This window comes from Cebus imitator, unplaced genomic scaffold, assembly GCF_001604975.1.
Source record: "Cebus imitator isolate Cc_AM_T3 unplaced genomic scaffold, Cebus_imitator-1.0 Scaffold80, whole genome shotgun sequence".
Classification (NCBI taxonomy): Eukaryota; Metazoa; Chordata; class Mammalia; order Primates; family Cebidae; genus Cebus; species Cebus imitator.
In genome coordinates, this window is record NW_016107395.1 from 297484 (window position 1) to 318646 (window position 21163).

General features: G+C 35.3%; 1 protein-coding gene across 3 annotated transcripts in view; it reads right to left on the minus strand.

Moving 5' to 3' along the window:
• Positions 1-11414: 11414 nt before the first annotated feature.
• TTC33 (tetratricopeptide repeat domain 33) overlaps positions 11415-21163 on the minus strand; it is a 28864-nt gene continuing 19115 nt past the window's right edge. For all 3 annotated transcript variants that reach the window (XM_017533121.1, XM_037740167.1, XM_017533122.2), the window contains exons 3-5: positions 19031-19112; positions 16780-16911; positions 11415-13432 (exon numbers count right to left, since the gene is read on the minus strand). In XM_017533121.1, the coding sequence (XP_017388610.1) occupies positions 13079-13432; positions 16780-16911; positions 19031-19112 (568 nt within the window). In that variant the 3' untranslated portion in view covers positions 11415-13078. The remainder of the gene's footprint in view (positions 13433-16779; positions 16912-19030; positions 19113-21163) is intronic.

Below are 21163 nucleotides of genomic sequence, written 5' to 3' on the forward strand. Positions count from 1 at the left end.
CCACTACATTCCAGGCTGGGCAACAAGAGCAAGAATAAAAAAAAAAAAAAAAAAAAAAAAAAAAAAAAAAAAAAAAGAGGAAAGGAACCCACAGATTATAAAGGATGAAAAGACATATCAATAGATGCAAAGAATGGACCTTTTCTGATCCTGATTTAATAAAATCACACTATCAAATGTGATATAATTTGTGATATTTACATAATAGCTACTTTTAAAACTAAATTTATAATTTAAAACTTTACCCCCAAAAAAACTCTACGCCTTCAATCATTTTATTTGTGAGTTCTTTTAAACATTATAGAAAGACATGACATCAAATCTATAGAAACTATATTGAAAAGAGTAAGTGAAAATACTTGTCAACATTTTTTTTTGAGTTCAGCATTATCACGACTTGAAAACTAGACAAAGATATTACAAAAATAGGAAGCTATAGACTAATTTCCCTCATGAACACAGACACAAAAATCTTCATAAAATGTTAACAAATGTAATCAAGTAATATCTAAAAGGAATAATTATCATGAGTAAGTAGGCTTTATCCCAGAAATGCAGTTAACACTTGAAAAATAAATGTAACTTACCATACAAAGATAATAAAAGAGAAATATTATCTCATAGATGCAGAAACTACAAGTAACAAAATTCAACACCCACTCATAATAAACAAGTTTTCAACAGACTTGGAAGGGAACTTTCTCAATTTAATTAAAAAAAATGTATAAATTTGGAAGGGAACTTTCTCAATTTAATAAAAAAAGTATAAAAAATCTACATCAATCTTCACACTTAATGGTGAAAGACTCAAGAGTTGTAAATAAAGAATGTTTATTCTCACAGTTTGTGTGTGTTGGAAGTTCTAGCAAGTGCAATAAGGCAAGAGAAAGATATAAAAGATACACAGTTTGGAAAGGAAGAAGGAAAACAGTCTTTATTCACAAAGACAGGTTACATGTGTATAGCATCCCAAGGAATCTATAAAATAGTTAATGTAACTAATAAATGAATTCATCAAGGCTATAGGCTACAAGATCAATATACACAAATCAATTGCATTTCTATGTAATAGTTATCAAAACTGGAAGATGAAAATTTATAAAGACTCCTTCTAATTGCATCAAAAATGTAAAATATTTAGGACTAAACTTAAAACATGGGTAAGACTGAGTCACTGAAAACTAAAAAGTAGATCTTCCAGGCCTGGGCCTCCAGCCACCCCCTGCCCAGAACTATCAAGCCAGTACCAACTCAGCAACACCCTGGACAGAGCCTCCAGGGGTAGCTGAAAGCCTCTTTGCCACTGCCTCTACAGTGAAACTGTCCTTGCCACCCTTGGACTAAAGAAGCAGCAAAGACCCTAAGTTCCTTATCCACACCTCCAACAAGGTGCAGTCAACCCAACAAGAGGAGGCTAGTCCCTCTCCCATGGGTCGCACACAGCCCCCATGGCTCTTCACCAGACAGGGAACCCCTGGCTTGGGCTGACTGCACTGAGTGACTCCTGGCCTGCATTTCTTTGGAGGGGAGCCCTCAGGAGTAAAGCAAATGACCCTGGGCCACAACCACTACTAAGATCTCTTCCTCTGCTGCCTCTATGATAGGGAAGGAACGTAAACACTGAGATTGCCCCCAGAGCTGCAATGTGCAACCCAGGAGTGCCAAGTTGTAAACTACAGCCAGGACTCAAGAGAGAGAGGAGCATATACTTTCAGAGCACTGAGAGGGAACATGGCTGCAACTTTGAAGAAACATAGGGGAGCCATACGACTGAGTAAGAGTCTACCAACTTACCAGTAAGCCTAAGTGTCACCTGCTGGATCACACTCAAAAGCTTTAACACCAAAAATACCTCACTAATATACCCCCACTCTGAAACCAGAGACAAGGAGTCAGTTTCAAATAAAGATCCTACAGAAAGCCTCAGCCCAGTGAAAACATCCAGAAAAGAAGCCTATTGATTATACTCAATCTACACTGCAGTTAAAGAAGCACCCACATGCAGAGATGAGAAAGAACCAGTGCAAGAACTCCAGTAACTCCAATGGCCAGGGTGTCCTCAAAACGACTGCACCAGTTCTCCAACAAGAGTTCTTAATCAGGCTGAAGTGGCTGGAATGACAGAAATAGAATTCAGTATATGGACAGAAACAAAGATCATCAAGATTCAGAAGGATAGCAAAACCCAATCCAAGGAAAATAAGAATCACGATAAAGTGATATGGGAGCAAAAGGACGAAATAGCTGGTATCAAAAAGAACCTAACAGGTCTGACAGAGCTGAATAACACAAGACAAGAATTTCACAATGCAATCACAAGTATTAACAGCAGAATAAACCAAGCTGAGGAAAGAATCTCAGAACTTGAAGACTGGTTCTCTGAAATAAGACAGTCAGACAAAAATAAAGAAAAAAGAATACAAAGGAATGAGCAAAACTACTAAGAAATATGGGATTATGTAAAAAGGCCAAATGTATGAATCACTGGCATTCTTGACAGGGAGGGAGAGAAAGCAAACAAATTAGAAAACATATCTCAGGACAGTGTCTATCAACTTTCTCATCCTTGCTAGGGAGATCAACCATCAAATTTAGGAAATGCAAAGAACTCCTACAAGATTCTGCACAAGAAGATCATCCCCAAGACACATAATCATCAGATTTTCCAAGGTTGAAATGAAAGAAAGAATGTTAAAGGCAGATGGAGAGACAGTGCAGGTTACCTACAAAGGGATCCTCATCAGGCTAACAGCAGACCTCTCAACTGAAAGATTACAAGCCAGAAGAGATTGGGGCCCTATATTCAACATTTTTAAAGAAAAAAATATTTAACCAAGAATGCCATATCCAGACAAACTGAGCTTCCTAAGTGAAGGAGAAATAAGATCCTTTTCAGATAAGCACATGTTGAGGGACTTCATTTCCACCAGACCTACCTACAAAAGATCTTGGACAGGAACACTAAATATAGAAAGGAAAGACCACTAACAGCTAATACAAAAACAGAAACAGATATCAGTGTCACTGTAAAGCAACCACACAAACAAGCCAACGTAATAACCAGCTAACAGCACAATGATAGGATCAAATCCGCACATATAAATACTAACCTTGAAAGTAAATGGGCTAAATGTCTGACTTAAAAGGCACAGTGGCAAGCCAGATAAAAAGCAAGACCCAATGGTATGCTGTCTTCAAGACACCCATCATACACATGTAATGACACTCATCGACTAAAAATAAAGGGATGGAGAAAAATCTACCAAGCAAATGGAAAACAGAAAAAAGCAAGGGTTGCAATCCTAATTTCAGACAAAACAGATTTTAAACCAAAAAATACAAAGAAGAGCATTACCTTAACTGTAAAGGGTTTGATTCAACAAGAAGTCCTAAATATCCTAAAAATATATATATGCAACCAACACAGGAGCACCCAGATGCATAAAGCAAATTCTTAGAGACCTACAAAGAGACATAGACTCCCACACAATAATAGTGAGAGCCTTCAACACTCCACTGACAGTATTTGACAGATTGTCAAGGCAGAAAATTAACAAAGATATTCAGGACCTAAATTTAGCACTGGACCAAATGGATCTGATAGACCTTTACAGAAGTCTCCATTTGAAAACAATAGAATATACATCTTCTCATCGCCACATGGCACACACTCTAAACTCAACCACATAATTGGACACAAAAACAATCCTCAACAAATGTAAAAGAATTAAAGTCAAACCAAACATACTCTTGGACTACAGTGCAATAATAATAGAAGTCAACACAATGAAAATCGCTCAAAACCATACAATTACATGGAAATTAAACAACATGGTCCTGAATGACTTTTCATTAAATAATAAAACTAAGACAGAAATCAAGAAGCTCTTTGAAAATAATAAGAACAAAGATACAACATATCAGACTCTCTGGAGCACAGCTAAGGCAGTATTAAGAGGGAAATACATAGCACTAAATGTCCAAATCAAAAAGTTAGAAAGATCTCAAATTAATAACCTAACTTCGCAACTGCAAGAAATAGAAAAGCAAGAACAAATCAACCCCAAAGCTAGCAGAAGACAAGAAATAACAAAAATTAGAGCTGAAAATCAAGAATTCAAAAACATTTCAATAGATCAATGAATCCAGGAGTTGGTTTTTTGGGAAAAATAAAATAAAACAGATAAGTCACAAGCTACACTAAGTAAGAGAAAAGATCCAAATAAACACAATTAGAAATAATGAAGGGAATGTTACTACTGATCTGACAGAAATAAAAACCACCACCAGAAACTACTATGAACACTGCTACGCACAAAAGCTAGAAAACTTAGAAAAGATGGATAAATTCCTGGACAGATACACCTTCCCAAGACTGAGCCAAAAAGAATTCAATTCCCTGAATGACCAATAACAAGCTCTGAAATTGAATCAATAATAAATAGCCTACCAACCAAAAAAAGCTCAGGATCTGATGGATTCACAGCTAAATTCTACCAGATGTACAAAGAAGAGCTGGTACCATCCCTACAGAAACTATTCTAAAAAATTTAGGAGGAAGAACTTCTCCCCAACTCATTCTATGAGGCCATCATCAGCTTGATACCAAAACCTGGCAGAGACACAACAAAAAAGAAAACTTCAGGCCAATCAATATCCTTGATAAACATCAGTGCAAAAATCCTCAACAAAATACTTGCAAACCAAAACCAGCAACACATCAAAAGGCTAATACACCATGATAAAGTAGGTTTCATCCACAGGATGCAAGGTTGGTTCAACATATGAAAATCAATAAATGTGATTCATCACATAAACAGAACTAAAAACAAAAACCACATGATTATGTCAACAAATATAGAAAAAACTTTTGATAAAATTCAACATTCCTTCATGTTAAAAACTCTCAATAAATTAGGTATTGAAGGAACAAAGCTCAAAATAATAAGAGCCATCTATGACAAACCCACAGACAACATTATACTAAATGGGCAAAAGCTGGAAGCATTCCCCTTGAAAACTGGCACAAGACAAGGATGTCTTCTCTCACCACTTCTATTCAATATGGTATTAGAAGTCCAGGCCATAGCAATCAGGCAATAGAAAGAAATAAAGGGCATTCAAATAGGAAGAGAGGAAATCAAATTATCTCTATTTGCAGATGACATGATTCTATATCTAGAAAACCCTGTAGTCTCAGACCAAAAGCTCCTTCAGTTGACAACTTCAGCAAAGTTTCAGGATACAAAATCATTGTACAAAAATCACTAGTATTCCTATACACCAACAACAACCAAACTGACAGCCAAATCAGAAAGGCAATCCCATTCACAATTGCTGCAAAAATAAAATAAAATACATAGGAATACAGATAACCAGAGATATGAATGATCTCTACAATGAGAATTACAAAACACTGCTCAAAGAAATCAGAGAAGACACCAACAAATAGAAAAACATCCATGCTCATGGATAGGAAGAATCAATATCATTAAAATGTCTATAATATCCAAAGCAATTTACAGATTGAATGCTATTCCTACCAAACTACCAATAACTAGAAAAATTTACTTTAAAGTTTGCATGGAAGCAAAAAAAAGAGCCCAGATAGCCAAGGCAATCCTAAGCAAAAAGAACAAAGCTGAAGGAATCACTTAGCTTGACTTCAAACCATAATACAAGGCTACAGTGACCAAAACAGCATGGTACTTGTACAAAAACAGGCACATAGACCAATGGAACAGAATAGAGAGCCCAGAAATAAGGCCACACATCTATGACCATCCAATCTTTGACAAAGCTGATAAAAAGAAGCAATGGGAAAAAGACACCCAATTCAATAAATGGTACTGGGATAACTGGCTAGTCATATGCAGAAGATTGAAGCGGACCCCTTCTTTATACCATATACAAAAATCATCTCAAGATAGATTAGAGAGTTACATGTGAAATCCAACTGTAAAAACCCTGGAAGACAATCTAGGCAATATCATCCTGGAGCTAGGAATGGGCAAAGATTTCATGACAAAGACACCAAAAGCAATTGCAACAAAAGCAAAAATTGACAAATGGTATCTAATTAAACTTAAGAGCATCTGCACAGCAAAAGAAACTACCAACAGAGTAAACAGACAACCTACAGAATGGGAGAAAATACTTGCAAACTATGCATCTGACAAAGGTCTAATATTCAGCATCTGTAAGGAACTTAAAAAAAATTTGGAAGAGAAAAACAACCCCATTAAAAAGTGGGCAAAGGACGTGAACAGGCACTTTTCTAAAGAAAACATACATGCAACCAAGAAGCATATTTTTAAAAACTCTATATTACTAATCATTAGAGAAATGCAAATTAAAACCATGAGATACCATCTCACATCAGTCAGAATGTCAATTATTAAAAAGTTAAAAAATAACAGACGCTGGCTGGCGAGGTTGCATAGAAAAGGGAACCCTTATACGCTGTTGGTGGGAGTGTAAATTAGTTCAACCACTGTGGAAAGCAGTATGGCAATTCCACAAAGAACTAAAAGCAGAACTACCATTCTACCCAGCAATCCCTTTATTGGGTATATAACCAGAGGAATATAAAGCATTCTACCATAAAGACACATGTACACAAATGTTCACTGGAACACTGTTCACAATAGCAAAGATTTGGAATCAACCTAAATGCACATCAATGACAGACTGGCTAAAGAAAATGTGGTTCATGTACAGCATGGGACGTTATGCATCCATAACAAAGAATGAGATCATGTCTTTCATAGGAACACTGATGGAGCAAACTAACACAGGAACAGAAAACCAAATACTACATGTTCTCACTTATAAATGGGAGCTAAATGATAAGAACTTATAAAAACAATGAAGGAAAGTGCAGAAAATGGGGTCTACTTCAGGGGGGAAGCTGAGAGAGGGGAGAGGAGCAGAAAAGACAACTATTGGGTATTAAGTTTAATACCTGGATGATGTAATAATATGTACAACAAACCCTCATGATGCATGTTTATCTTTATAACAAACCTTCACATGTACCCCTAAACCTAAAATAAAAGTTAAAAAATAAGACAACTGCCAGGCACCGTGGCACATGTTTATAGTCCCAGCTACTCGGGAGGCTGAGGTGGGAGGATCCGCTTGAGCCCAGGAGTTCTGGGCTGTAGTGTACTATGCCATTCAGGTGTCTGCACTAAATTTGGCATCAATATGGTGACCTCCCGGAAGTGGGAGACCACCAGGTTGCCTAAGGAGGGGTGAACCGGCCCAGGTCAGAAACAGAGCAGGTCAAAACTCCAGTGCTGATCAGTAGTGGGATCGCACCTGTGAATAGTCACTGCACTCCAGCCTGGGAAACATAGAGGGACCTCGTCTCCAAAAAAATAAAATAAAATAAAATAATTTAAGCTTAAAACAAAACAAAACAAAAAGTTAGGGGACCAGGTGAAAATATGAATAACAACAACAAAATTAACATGAAATCGATCATGAACCTAATCATAAAAGTTAAGCCTATAATACTTCTAGCAGAAAACAGAAAATCTTTGTGATCTGGGGGTAAGGACAGATTTCTTAGCACACAAAAAGCACAACCATAAAAGAAGAAAACTTATAAATTTAACATCATAAAGATTAAAACTTCTGTTCTTTAAAAGGTATCATTATGAAAACAAAAGAAGCAAGCTGCAGATTAGACAATATTATGCACAATACTTACAGCTCATGAAGGACTTCCATCCAGTAAAAAGGAAAAACTCTTACAACTCAATAATATGGTAACATAAATTAAAAATGGGCAAAATATTTGAATGGGTACTTTCCAAAAAAGATATAGAAATGTCAGATAAGCCTCTGAAAACATGCTCAACATCATTAGGGATATGGATATTACAATCATAATGAAATACTACTACATCGTCACTAAAGTGGCTAACATCTAAAAGACTGAATACCAATCATTGACAAGGATAAGGGGTAACTCAAATTAATTTAATACATTGCTGGTAGAAATGCCAAATGGTACAGATACTTTGGAAAACAGTTTGGCAGTTTCCTTTAAAGTTATACATAAACTGGTCATAAGACTTAGCAATTCCATCCCTAGGTATTTATACAAGAGAAATGAACACATATGTCCACACGCAGAACTGTGATTTATATACATAACAGCTTTATTCATAATAGGTCAAAATTTGAAACAACCTAAATGTCATTCAATAGGTCAACAGCTAAACAAATTGTGGTATATCCATATACTAGAATACTATTCAGCAATAAAAAGGAACTTAATACTGATATACACAGTAACATGGATTAATCTCAACATGGATAGGTTTCAAAAGCATTATTATAGGGGGGAAAAAAAAGCCAGACACAAAAAGAGTGCATATTACGCAGCCTATTTATTTCAAATTCTAGAATTCTGAAGTCAAATCTAATGTATAGTCACAGAAGCAGATAAGAAGTTGACCAGCGTTGGCTGTTGGGTGGAGGGGACTTTAGAGAACTTCAAAACGGCTTTAGAGAACTTTTTGGGTGGTGGACATACACATTAGAATGGTAGTGGTAGTGAAGTGGGTGTTCACATTTGTCAAAACTCTCCAAAATATAATCTTAAAATATTTGCATTTTATTATTTCTAAATTATACTCATTTAAGAAAGTTAATAGAGGTAAACAGAGGATATCCTAATTCATTTCACATTCTTCCCTTCCAATTCAATCTAGAGTCAACAATGTGGTCTGTCACAATTTCAAGTCAGCAGACCTTTTAAATATCCTGAAAAAATGTTTACTGGTTGCCTTGTAGTTGACACTACTCAATTTCAATAGAATTTCCATTATTTTAAAAAATCTAAAATTAGGATAGAATTCCCATATTTGATTTTTAATATATCTCATGCTTACTTTCAAATATAATCTGCTCTCGTCTTTGTTAAGGTTTAAGGGAGACATAAAATAATGTTCCTGTCCTCTCCTGACCTTGAACCACTTGAGAGAAAGACAGATGGAGATTCAATATATTGGGTTTATTGCTGACTAGGTTAGAGGATATACTTTAAGTTTATGCCAACAATAGCCACCGGATATTGAACTCACAATTAGACAGACCTGCTCACTAAGGCATGGGCAGTTCTACACAAGCACAGGTCTCCCTTTGCCGAGGCAAAGAACCTTCACTGCAAGGTTCACAATGTGAGTGGCAAGAGACCAAAACATAGGTTCTCTGCAGGCATGACAAATCCACAAAAAGGGAAAAAGAAGCTAGCATGACCAGTTCTGTATCTTAAACTGCCTCCTTTCCTGGGGAAGTGAGAGGAAGAGATCACAATTCCTTGGTAAATGCGTAGCCTAAGAAGCACTGTGAGAGGATACCATCCTCACCCCTTGCTTTCTCACCAAAGTGTAGATCAGCATTTCTCAAATTTTCTTCCACATTGGCACATAAATAAGGTGAACTTCATATATAACGCCTATTAGGGCATGATTCATGCTACACTAGCTTTAGGGCCATGTTTCCTCTTCCAAAGTAACTATATTTAATTGCAAGTGACTAAGATAAATGACTCTAGAGATAACCTCCTTTATTTCATTACTTTTTATAATATATATATTTCTATATCTTATTATTGGTTAAAAAAACTTTCTCAGTCTCAAACGTCTTTGTTATAAAATACATCAGTTTAATAACCTCTAAGGAACAAAAAAACACATTTAAGATATCCATTGATTTGAAGATAATTACTATGGAACTATGGTTTTTATGTCAGCTCCCAACTCATTTAGATATTAACACATGTATCATGAAATCATATATCAGAATGGCTGGTCCAGAGCCAATTTAGGAGGGCTTCTGACTCAAGGAAATTAAAAGAAATGATTGTTAATTTTCTTAGCGCTGGGAAAGGCAGTGAAACAACCTTTTGAATTATTATGTAATTTTCAAATAACTAAAAGGGCTATAGTGTTCAGTTATAATCATAACAACTCTTCATTTCTGAGACAGAGCTTTTAAAAATCTTCATTATAGTTTTACCATACAGCATCAATTCAAAAGATTGTCATACTGAAACCACTGCCATAACATTTTGTATGTAGGGCCCAGGCGCAGTGGCTCACGCCTATAATCCCAGCACTTTGGGAGGCCAAAACAGGTGGATCACAAGGTCAGGAGTTCAAGACCAGCCTGATCAAGATGGTGAAACCCCATCTCTACTAAAAATACAAAAAATTAGCCAGGCATGGTGGTGGGCGTCTATAATCCCAGCTACTCAGGAGGCTGAGGCAGAGAACTGCTTGAACCCAGGAGGCAGAGGTTGCAGTGAGCAGAGATCACGCCACTGCACTCTAGCCTAAGTGACAGAGTGAGACTCCATCTAAAAAAAAAAAAAAATGGTATGTAGGCCCCAGTTATAGTAGAACTGGCTTCTGTGATCTATAACTTGCATGGCTTTTCAATGTGATCTATAACTTGGATGACTTTTCAATGTTTATGTAGTGGCTGTTAATATATTTAAGATAAATGCTCTATAACCAAAGAGCCTATTTTCCAGAGAATGATATACGATTATTGGGTTATCAGGCATGGTCTGGATGTGTAGTGTTCTGACTAATGTGTGTCTATGCAATACAATTTTCAAACAAGAATAATATAAATTATATTCAATAGAACTTGAACACTAAACAGCGTTATTTCAGAAAGCATATTAAACATCTATATCATTATCATGAACATCAATTAATTCTCTTCAGATTCATAAAGATTTATTAAAATTAACAAGCTTCGTCAATGTTTGTATATCATTATTCACATCCTTGTAAAATCATGGGCGCATTTTTCTCTTCATGCATAGAAGAGTATGAGCTAAAATAAGCATTCTTGGGGCCTGCAGAAATTAGCTGCCTTCCTTCTCCATAACTCACTGTCCCTTTTTCTCCTCTATCTTATGTCTAAACTATTTTATATCTTACAGTCTTACATCTGGGTAAGAAAGACACTCACTTGGCTTATGCCAATACAGAGGAAAAACTAAGTTCTTTAACAGGGCCTAATGGCCACATGCATTCCATCCTGAGTCTCGCCTCTTTTGAGCTTAAGCTACAGACCGTCTCAAGAAAAAATCCCACTATCTCTCCTATAATACTGGAAGTAGTGACTTCTTACTTTCAGATAAGGAAAGGATTACAAAAAAAGTTCTCCTTTTTTTAAAATCAGAAGAAATTGAGACTAAATATAACCAAACTAATTCAAGTTCTTCACAGACATAGCTAGCATTTACTGAAATAGCTAGTATTACTTCATGTGCGGGGCACCATGCAAGGTACTTTAAATATATTATGTTCATATAAGAAAGATATTAAGGAGATCAATCTAATTTTTCAAAAGCTAACAATACAAAATAATAGGAAAAAATCTTCAAAATGCAGAAGAAAATATTTATTCACAAATTACACAGTAAACAAACATCCACTACTCAAAACAATATACCAAATGTTGAGTACTCACTTCTCTAGATACATATTTACTTTTTGAGAAAGTTCTTTATTCTCAAAAATATATATAATTAATGTATTTTTTTTTTTTGAGCACTCAAACGAACCTCTCTAACCAGAGCTAATTTTCTGATGATATAACTCAGGGAAAGAATATTATTTTCAAGGCAAGTGCTAATTTCTTCAACTCAGAAAAGAGATATGCATTCCAATGAAACAAAAGTTTTAAAAACCATCTTCATAAAAAATGTAGATCTTTACTTACATGCTCCAATAGTAGTAAGATGTTTAACACAAAGAGGGCTACTTTCATTCCTCACAAAGATAAAATTAATTTTACACCAATAATATCTTCCTGAGTGACAGAAGTAACAGAACCCAACAGGTCTATATTATTGTACTACAATATACAGTATAAAAATAATAGTTCAGATTAGCAATGACAGTATTGGTTTGTGAATGTGATTGTGGCCTTTCAATAAAATATTTCTTTAATATAGGTTTCTCATACTCATGAGACTGTACTATAAATCACATTACATTTTCTTTGTATTTTGTGCTTATTTATTCACTGGCATGCTAATAACAGCGCTACTTTTTTATTTTTAGAAAGGTATAATTAGCTATTTTTAATTGTAATTATTTTTTATTTCACTGAGTAGTTTCAAAAAAAGTTATCTAGATAAGTCCCAATCATCAGATGGAAACATATAAGCAAGAAATAAGTTGTTTCCAGGGTTTTTAAAGCTTTGTAAAACAAAGAAAATAAAGCATTGGTTTTGACTAGGATAATATAGCAGTACAGTTGTATTAACCTATCTGTAAAAGCCATTCATTTAAAAATACATATTTTAAAAATGACTCATTTGTGGTAAGGATTACTTACTGTAACAATTAAAAAATAAAACCATCATTCTCATATTTATCAATACTTCACACTTCTAACAAGTACTGAAGGAGACAACTATCACTGTTATACTTCAAAGTCAAAACAAAAACACAAATCAGAATTAAGAGAAACTTCAGAAAATGTTCAGAACGTACATATTTGCGTGCATTTTCAGCCAAACTTTCAAGGAGTCCACATATAACCAAATGACAACTTTGAATCAAAATGAATGTCAAAAATACTCAAGCTTTCTGACAGACTTACTCCAATGAAGCAAGAAAAAGAGTAAATAGTAAGAGCAGTATATTTCTCTGAGGGAGGGAAATCACACACTTTCTTTATCATAAAAGAAAAGTTGAGACAGCATTTCAGTATCATTGGCCAAGTTATTAACTATTCAAGAATACACTTTTCAAGTTGTCTTTCAAATGTATTCATTTACATATTCAGATTAAACTGTTTATTAATCACAAAAACATTTTACTCAGAATTTTAACCTTGAGAAATATAAATCATAACTTATTAAAGCATATTCCAAACACTATACAAGAATCCTGCCTTTTTAGTTTTTATATGCCTCATCTGAAAAACTTATTTTACAACCAAGAGTTCTGCTATCTCCAGCGTATGTGTCTCTATGTCAAAAATTCAAGTGGCCATCAAAAAGACAGATTCAAATAATCTTATGCATACTGCTTCATCGGGCTTTGATAAAAACAGAGCCATCTGGTGGTGTAGCACCATCTTCCTTTTCAGTTACAGTTTCTACAGCCCCAGAGGCGGACACAATGACCATTGTTTTATTTGCTGAAACTGTCTTCTCTTTTTCAGCAATAGCCGCACAAACAGCAACAATCTCATCACTTTCAAAATCATAGTCTGGAATTGACTTTGGTAAAAAATGTGTTACTTCAGTTGGTACTTCACTTTTTTTAATCCTCTGCGCTACCTTCTGCTGTTCCTGGAGCGTTCTTGCCCAAGAGAGGTCTTCTTTCCATATTTCAGGGTTCATTGGATAGATATGAAGGGCTACTTGAAAACTTCGAATTGCCTAGAAAATAAGGTCAGAGTTTTTTGTTTTGTTTTTAAAAATTAGTATGTGTAATACAATCCTCGTGTGTGTGTGTGTGTGTGTGTATACTATACACATACACATCTTAAAGTATTATTTTAATATACTAGAACACAAAAGATGAAAGCTAAGGTATTGCCCTAAACACTGGGGAAAAAAATTACAGAAGTGTGAAAGAAAGTGACTGATAATACGCCGATGGGCTAAAAGCCATTAAAATGGGAGTTCTCATAATAGGGCTCAGGATAAAGCAAATATATTGTCAGCTTCTGCAGACCAATAAACATGTACATTTGGGGATTTCCTGGGCTAACCCACAATCACAAAGGCACCAGGAGCGGATATCTTTGAAGTTAACAGTTTAGATCCTAACAACGTTAGCATTTATTGAGTGTTTCCTACATTCTAGGCACTAAAGATTTACATGTATTGGGCCAGGTGTAGTGACCAAATTTTTTTTTTTTTTCTAAATATAGGGTCTCGCTATGTTACCCAGGTTAGTCCAAACTCCTGGCCTCAAGCAATCCTTCTGCCTCATTCTCCCAAAGTGCTAGGATTACAGACATGAGTCAGCATTCCCAGGCCCTCAAGTGAAATGTTTAAAACCCTCAATTATCTTCCTTTTGCCTGGAAATGATCACTTGTCCATCCCATTAGTATAGGGGTAATTATCATTACAAAAGTGAAACAATAAAAAGAATCAAATGATGCAACTAAAATTTCTAATTAAAGATTTGCTCATGCAAAATATTAAAACCATTGACTAAAATGAGGCTTAGAAAACATTAGTAAACAAAATTAGTATTTATCATACATTGGCATGAAGAAAAGCAAAAACTGGTAATGAATTACACAGAGCCTGAACCAAGGGAAGCCACAAAGCTAGTTCAGCACTGAAGGCTAAGAACCCTGGAAAGCTAACAGAAGAATCCCTCCTGACACTGTTACCTTCTGGTATTCATTACCTTTCCCAATCTCCTTTCCTTTCTACCTTCTTCTTCAGGGTAAAACCCTTAAGCATTCCTTTCTCACCATCCCCATTCCCTCATACAGAACTTTTAACTCCCAGAAGCCATTATCTTCAGCTTTCTTATTCCTTCATCCACATCTTAAAATCTCATTCTCATATAGTCTTCTATATGAAGACACAAATACATATATAGTATGTCTATGTGTAACATATACATATATATGTATATATACACATATATACTATGTATATGTATATATACATATACATATATCTCATATATATACATATACATATATCTCACATATATACATAATCTCCTATAAACATTTTCCAATGTTCACATCCAACTCATAAAATTTAAATAATTATTCATGGAGATATACCCAACTATGACTTTAATTTACTCCCTGTGCTATTTATATATGTATTTCTATAGTTTTAGTCTATATGTATATATAGTAAGAATTGTTAGATGTTAGGAATTCTAGCTTGCTTTCAATATATTTTACAATGTCCCTTCATTATGACATTTTGAGTCATCTTTTCTTTTTACCATTCTAGTCTTTTAAGAGAACAGCTTAAATCTACATAAAAACAGAGAAGATCCCTAAAAATTACATATAAATGTTTAAAAAAAATACTTTCAATTCTTCTAAGAATTTCACAGTATTAATGGATAGAGCCATATCAACAGAAAAAAACAAGTTCAACTGGGACTGTTATTCAAAAAAATTTAAATATTAAATTATTTTTATTGGATGATTCAAAGTGTCTCTGTTGTCTCAACTACAGTATATTTTCTTTCTTTATAAAGGACAATCTTCACTAAATATTATGTCATAGAGATTTGTTCTATTACCATAGACACTATAAGCAAGAGATAATGATTTATAAATTTTTAATAAGGGAGACAGGGAAAAAGTATTACATGATATGGTTTTTTTTTCTTCTGTTATTTGTTAGAAAACTAAATTCCTTGAACTCTTTTTTCCAATGCTGGTATGATTTAAGTCTTCAGGCAAAAAAAGAAAAGTTGACAATGCTAAATGACAAGAAAAAAAACAGCACTTGGTCAAAATGGTTTCTATCACTGTGAATCTCATTTAGATTATTATTAACTTACTTTAGCCAATCAATTGTTTTCTCATTGAAATTCCTTACCATTTCTGAGAATTTGACAAACAGCTTTTTTGGTAAGTAGAAATAATCACACATTTATAAGAATGCCAGAAAAAATCTAAGTCATCCACAATTTACTAAAACCACTGTTAGTAAATTTAAATCTTGAATTTATCAGTAATTTTAGTCTTGCAAGAAACTTTTAAAACGTTTTATTTTGAACTGTAAAAAACTAATAAAACCATTTTAAAAATCTTAATTGACTTAAAAACAAGATGGAAATTTGACACTGCATATTAGATTTGCAAATACTTTTAGGAAGTTAAATTTTCTTAGCTTTCAGGTATATATGGCCTTGCCAAAAGAAAAACAAGAGGACTTAATTCTTACCTAGTTAGCCTCTGCTACTAACAAGGTATAGTCCAGACAAGTTGAGAGATGCATTAAGTACCAGTTTACAGACTTTACACAATGAATATTTCATTTGCACACATTTCTACTTTTCAACTTTTCAGTCTAAATGTTCATCATCATTGTTCTCCCATATTCTAATATCTTCCTTCCCCTGTATAATCTATTAGTGGTTTTGTCTCCACAGTGATATTAATACCACTTTATAATGTGGTAAATTGAATAATCGTAAGAACTAAGACAAAAATGCCAATGTTTTGTTAATTTTTTTTTAATCTCCATAATGTCAAGTAACTGAAAAATATTCTGATCATGATATAATTAGCATTTATAATAAAAAAGATGTTCAGTAATACCTTTGATCTGTGTTTATGGATTAATATTTTAAGAAGTAATTTTCTAATTATTTTTTTATATAGATTTGATAAATATTCACTTTTGGGTTCAATTAATCAAAAATATGTCAAAATAGGCCGGGCGCAGTGGCTCATGACTATAATCCCAGCACTTTGAGAGCCCAAGGCAGGTGGATCGTCTGAGGTCAGGAGTTCAAGACTAGCCTGGCCAACATGGTGAAACCCCGTCTCTACTAAAAATACAAAAACATTAGCCAGGCAGGGTGGTGCATGCCTGTAGTCCCAGCTACTCAGAAGGCTGAGGCAGGAAAATCACTTGAACCCAGAAGGTGGATGCTGCCATGAGCTGAGATTGCACCACTGCACTCCACCCTGGGTGACAGAGCAAGACTCCGTCTCAAAAAAAAAAAAAATATATATATATATATACTTAAAATTTCTGCATTATAATAATCTGACTTCCTCACCAGGATTATCTCTCCTAATCCAAGTTGAGCACGTCCCAAAGTTTGCCAACACTCCCATGAATGTGGATTTCGCTGGACGGCCATTTCTGCTGCATGTACTGCTGGGAACATTTCATGAAGAGACATTAGCACCTATAAGCAAACAAAAGAGCAAAAAATCTATCAGTAATCATATTCATAAACCAGCAACTACAGAAAAAACCCTTTTCATTTTTTTAAGATACATTTTTAGTTGAGTAAAAATAGCATTTTGGTGATTTTTACCCCCTACTCTGCCATTCAGGTTAAAAAATTATAGTTCTCTTTTCACCCTGAAATAACTATGAAAATATAAACACTTCCCTTTCCAGTTACTGAATCCTGTGTCCATCTAGTCAAAATCAAGTGGTCATATTCTAACCATGATGGCTCAGAGGTATTCTGAACTCCCAATTCCACTTCTATTTATTCTATTTACAGTGTGGCTTTCAGGGAACCCCAGGTATTGCCATTAAACTAGGTGAATTAATTTGTTCAACCAACCATCCTGTCCCTAATGAACATCCTTCTGTTATAAAAATTATTTAAATGGCTGGGCGCAGTGGCTCACACCTGTAATCCCAGCACTTCGGGAGGCCAAAATGGATGGATCACCTGAGATCGGGAGTTTGAGACCAGCCTGAACAACATGGAGAAACCCCATCTCTACTAAAAACACAAAATTAACCAGGCATGATGGCGCATGCCTGTAATCCCAGCTACTTGGGAGACTGAGACAGGAGAATCACTTGAACCCTGAAGGTGGAGGTTGCAGAGAGTCAATATCACGCCATTGCACTCCATCCTGGGCAACAAGAGCAAAACACCATCTCAAAAAAAAAAAATTATTTAAAATATTCCCTAGGCCTTCTCACTACTAGACATTTCAAACCATATATACCAGAAAGCTAGGGTTAGAGTTAGGGAAAGTTAAGGTTACCAGAGAGTTCTAGCACCCTCCATTGTAGTCTATGGAAAGGGCTGGGATTGTATCTATAATCTTTAGGACCATTAACACTTTAAAAGATTTATGATACAAACATCATTATCAGGTTCCAAAATTAAACAATTCTTCATATAGTTTGCCACAAACCTGTCACTAATATATACATATTTAAGATTGAAAATTAAAGGAATCCAAAAAAAACAAAAATAAAAATAAATAAAAATTAAAAAATTAAAAAAAGAAAAAGGAATCCAAATGAAGGTCCTCATATCACTTGATTCAGCTGACATAATTTATTTGGGTTTTTCCTAGATAAACTAAAGTCAGAGGTGACAAAGGGTGTGTCCTATATTTGAGATCATGATTTGAAAAATATTTGTTAGATGTGCAGATTAATGCTGAATTGAAACAATTCCCTGTCAAAAATATGTTTAAAATCACTTGGATAACCTATTCAAGTGCTCAGAGGTTTTCTTTATAGACTTTTCTACAAAATACTAGAAACGTATTTTTAAAGTACAAATGTTATTTTTAAGCTATTAATAAAATTGCATCTATGCTGACCTTTTACTAAGGATTAAGCCATTTTTAGAACTATCTCATCTAGAACCCAATCCATCCTCATTTTTATGAAAACGGAGTTATTTTGTTGTCTACTACAATTAATTCACAAGGAAAGCAGATGCTTTTCATCTAAGAGATCACCAATGACTTTGTATTTGTTTTTTATTTATTTTTTTTGAGATGGAGTCTCGCTCTGTCACCCAGGCTGGAGAGCAGTGGCACCATCTTGACTCACTGCAACCTCCGCCTCCCACGTTGAAGCGATCCTCCTGCCTCAGCCTCTCGAGTATCTGGGACTACAGGAATGTGTCACCATACTCAGTTAATATTTGTATTTTTAGTAGAGGCAAGGTTTCACCATGTTGGCCAGGGTGGTCTTGAACTCCTGACCTCAAGTGATCCATCCACCTCGGCCTCTCAAATTGCTGGTATTATAGATGTGAGCCATGGCACCCGGTCACCAGTGACTTTATAAAAGGTATCCATCTATTTCTACCTTACAGTACTTAGGCCGAAATAACAGTTAACTTCACTGTGAAGGCAAATGAATTTCTAATTTTATGCATAAGACAGAGCCATAAATAATGGTGAAATTTTTTTCCCAAAGAAATTGTATTTGAAAAAGGAAATGGGAGAAAATGCTATTTTGGTTCATCATTGCTCACTCACCGAACAAACATAGCACAATTTCACAATCGAAGTGAAATTCTTCATAATTATTACCTGTGATTTCATCTCGTATAGCGTAGCATCATTTGGAGTTAACTGTAGTGCTTCATCCCACTTCTGAATTGCCTCTCGATATCTGTGGTTGTTAAAGTTATATTAATATCATATTTTCAGAATGTCCTTTCTTTAGACTCTTTTAAAACTGTTGAAAGTAAATTTTGTAGTCAAATATAAAATTTACCATCTTAACCATCCAAGTGTACAGTTCAGAGGCATTTAGTAGCATTAAGTACATATAGTACATTCACATTTTTGTGCAACCACCACCACCATTCATCTCCAAAACTTTTTCATTTTCCCAAACTGAAACTCTGTACCCATTAAACAATAACTCCTCATTGCCCCATCCTCCAGGCCCAGGAAAACACCATTCTATTCTTAGACTACTTTCAGGAGACGCAGTCATGTATTTTCAATTCAATAGTTGTACAGACTACTTTCTAGTCCATGAAATATATATAAAAATCCAAAATAAAGGATTAACAAATTAAGTCCAGCAACTTATTAAAGTACAAAATCCACATGATCATGTAGTGTACGCTCAGAAAAACTTAGAAATGGTTTCATATGTAACAGATAAGAAAGAAAAAAGTACATGCCACTAAACAATACTTATTGTAATTTAACACCCATTTCTGATTATAATAAAAGTATATGCAACATTGAAGAAATTTAGTCCCTTGATGCCATTATCTACTAAGCTTTAATGATATAACCTCTGAAAGCAGTAACTATATCACCTATAAATAAAGTGCTTGTGCTTCTTTAGGCATATTGTGGATGATACCAAGCCTCTCTACACAATATTTCCAAATGTTACTATAAATGCAATAGGAAAAAACTCTGGTAATTAATTTATTAATGTTTTCCTTCATAACAATCCTTACACTCACAATTTTCTTTTTTTTTTTTTTGAGACGGAGTTTCACTCCTGTTACCCAGGCTGGAGTGCAATGGCGCGATCTCGGCTCATCGCAACCTCCGCCTCCTGGGTTCAGGCAATTCTCCTGCCTCAGCCTCCTGACTAGCTGGGATTACAGGCACACACCACCATGCCCAGCTAATTTTTTGTATTTTTAGTAGAGACGGGGTTTCACCATGTTGACCAGGATGGTCTCAATCTCTTGACCTCGTGATCCACCCGCCTCGGCCTCCCAAAGTGCTGGGATTACAGGATTGAGCCACCGCACCCGGCCTTACACTCACAGTTTTCTAACAAAGGCAACAGCAGTAAATTCTTCAAGACTTAATAGTAGCGAATGTCTTTCCTCCAGCATTAGGAGGAAAAGACTGTCCAATCTTTTTTCTACCACTCCCTATTCATACCTGTGCTCCACTTACAGTCCCTACCCACATATCATGCCTTTGTTAGTATGGCTCCTCTGCTGCATATACATACACACATCTGTATTAGTCCATTCTCACGCTGCTATAAAAAACTGCCCAAGACTAGGAAATTTATAAAAGAAAGAAGTTTTAATTGACTCAGTTCCACAGGGCCTGGAGGCCTCAGGAAACTTACAATCATGGCAGAAGGGGAAACAAATATGTCCTTCTTCACATAGAGGCAGGAGAGAGAAATGAGTGCTGAGCAAATGAGGAAGCCCCTTATAAAACCATCAGATCTTGTGAGAATTCAGTGTCATGAGAACAGTATAGCAGAAACTGCCCCCATGATTCAATTACCTCCACCTGGCCCCATCCTTAACACATGGGGATTATTACAGTTCAAGGTGAGATCTGGGTGGGGACACAGAGCCAAACCATATTACACATCTAAGACTGCCTTCCCACCCCTCTTCATCTATTGAAAGGCTCCTCCTCTAAGACCAAATTAAAATGTTCCATTCTTCATGAAGACCTCCTCCAGTGGCTCTAGCCCACTAACTATGAGTAGCACTTCAGACCACATAGCAACACTTACATTTCTAAAGCATTTTATGTTTTACAAAGCACTTTCTTTTTTTTTTTTTTTTTTTTTTATGGAGTTTCGCTCTTTTTTTCCTGTTTTGTTTTTAATGGGGCGATCTCGGCTCACTGCAACCTCCGCCTCCTGGGTTCAGGCAATTCTCCTAACTCAGCCTCCTGAGTAGCTGGGATTACAGGCACGCACCACCATGCCCAGCT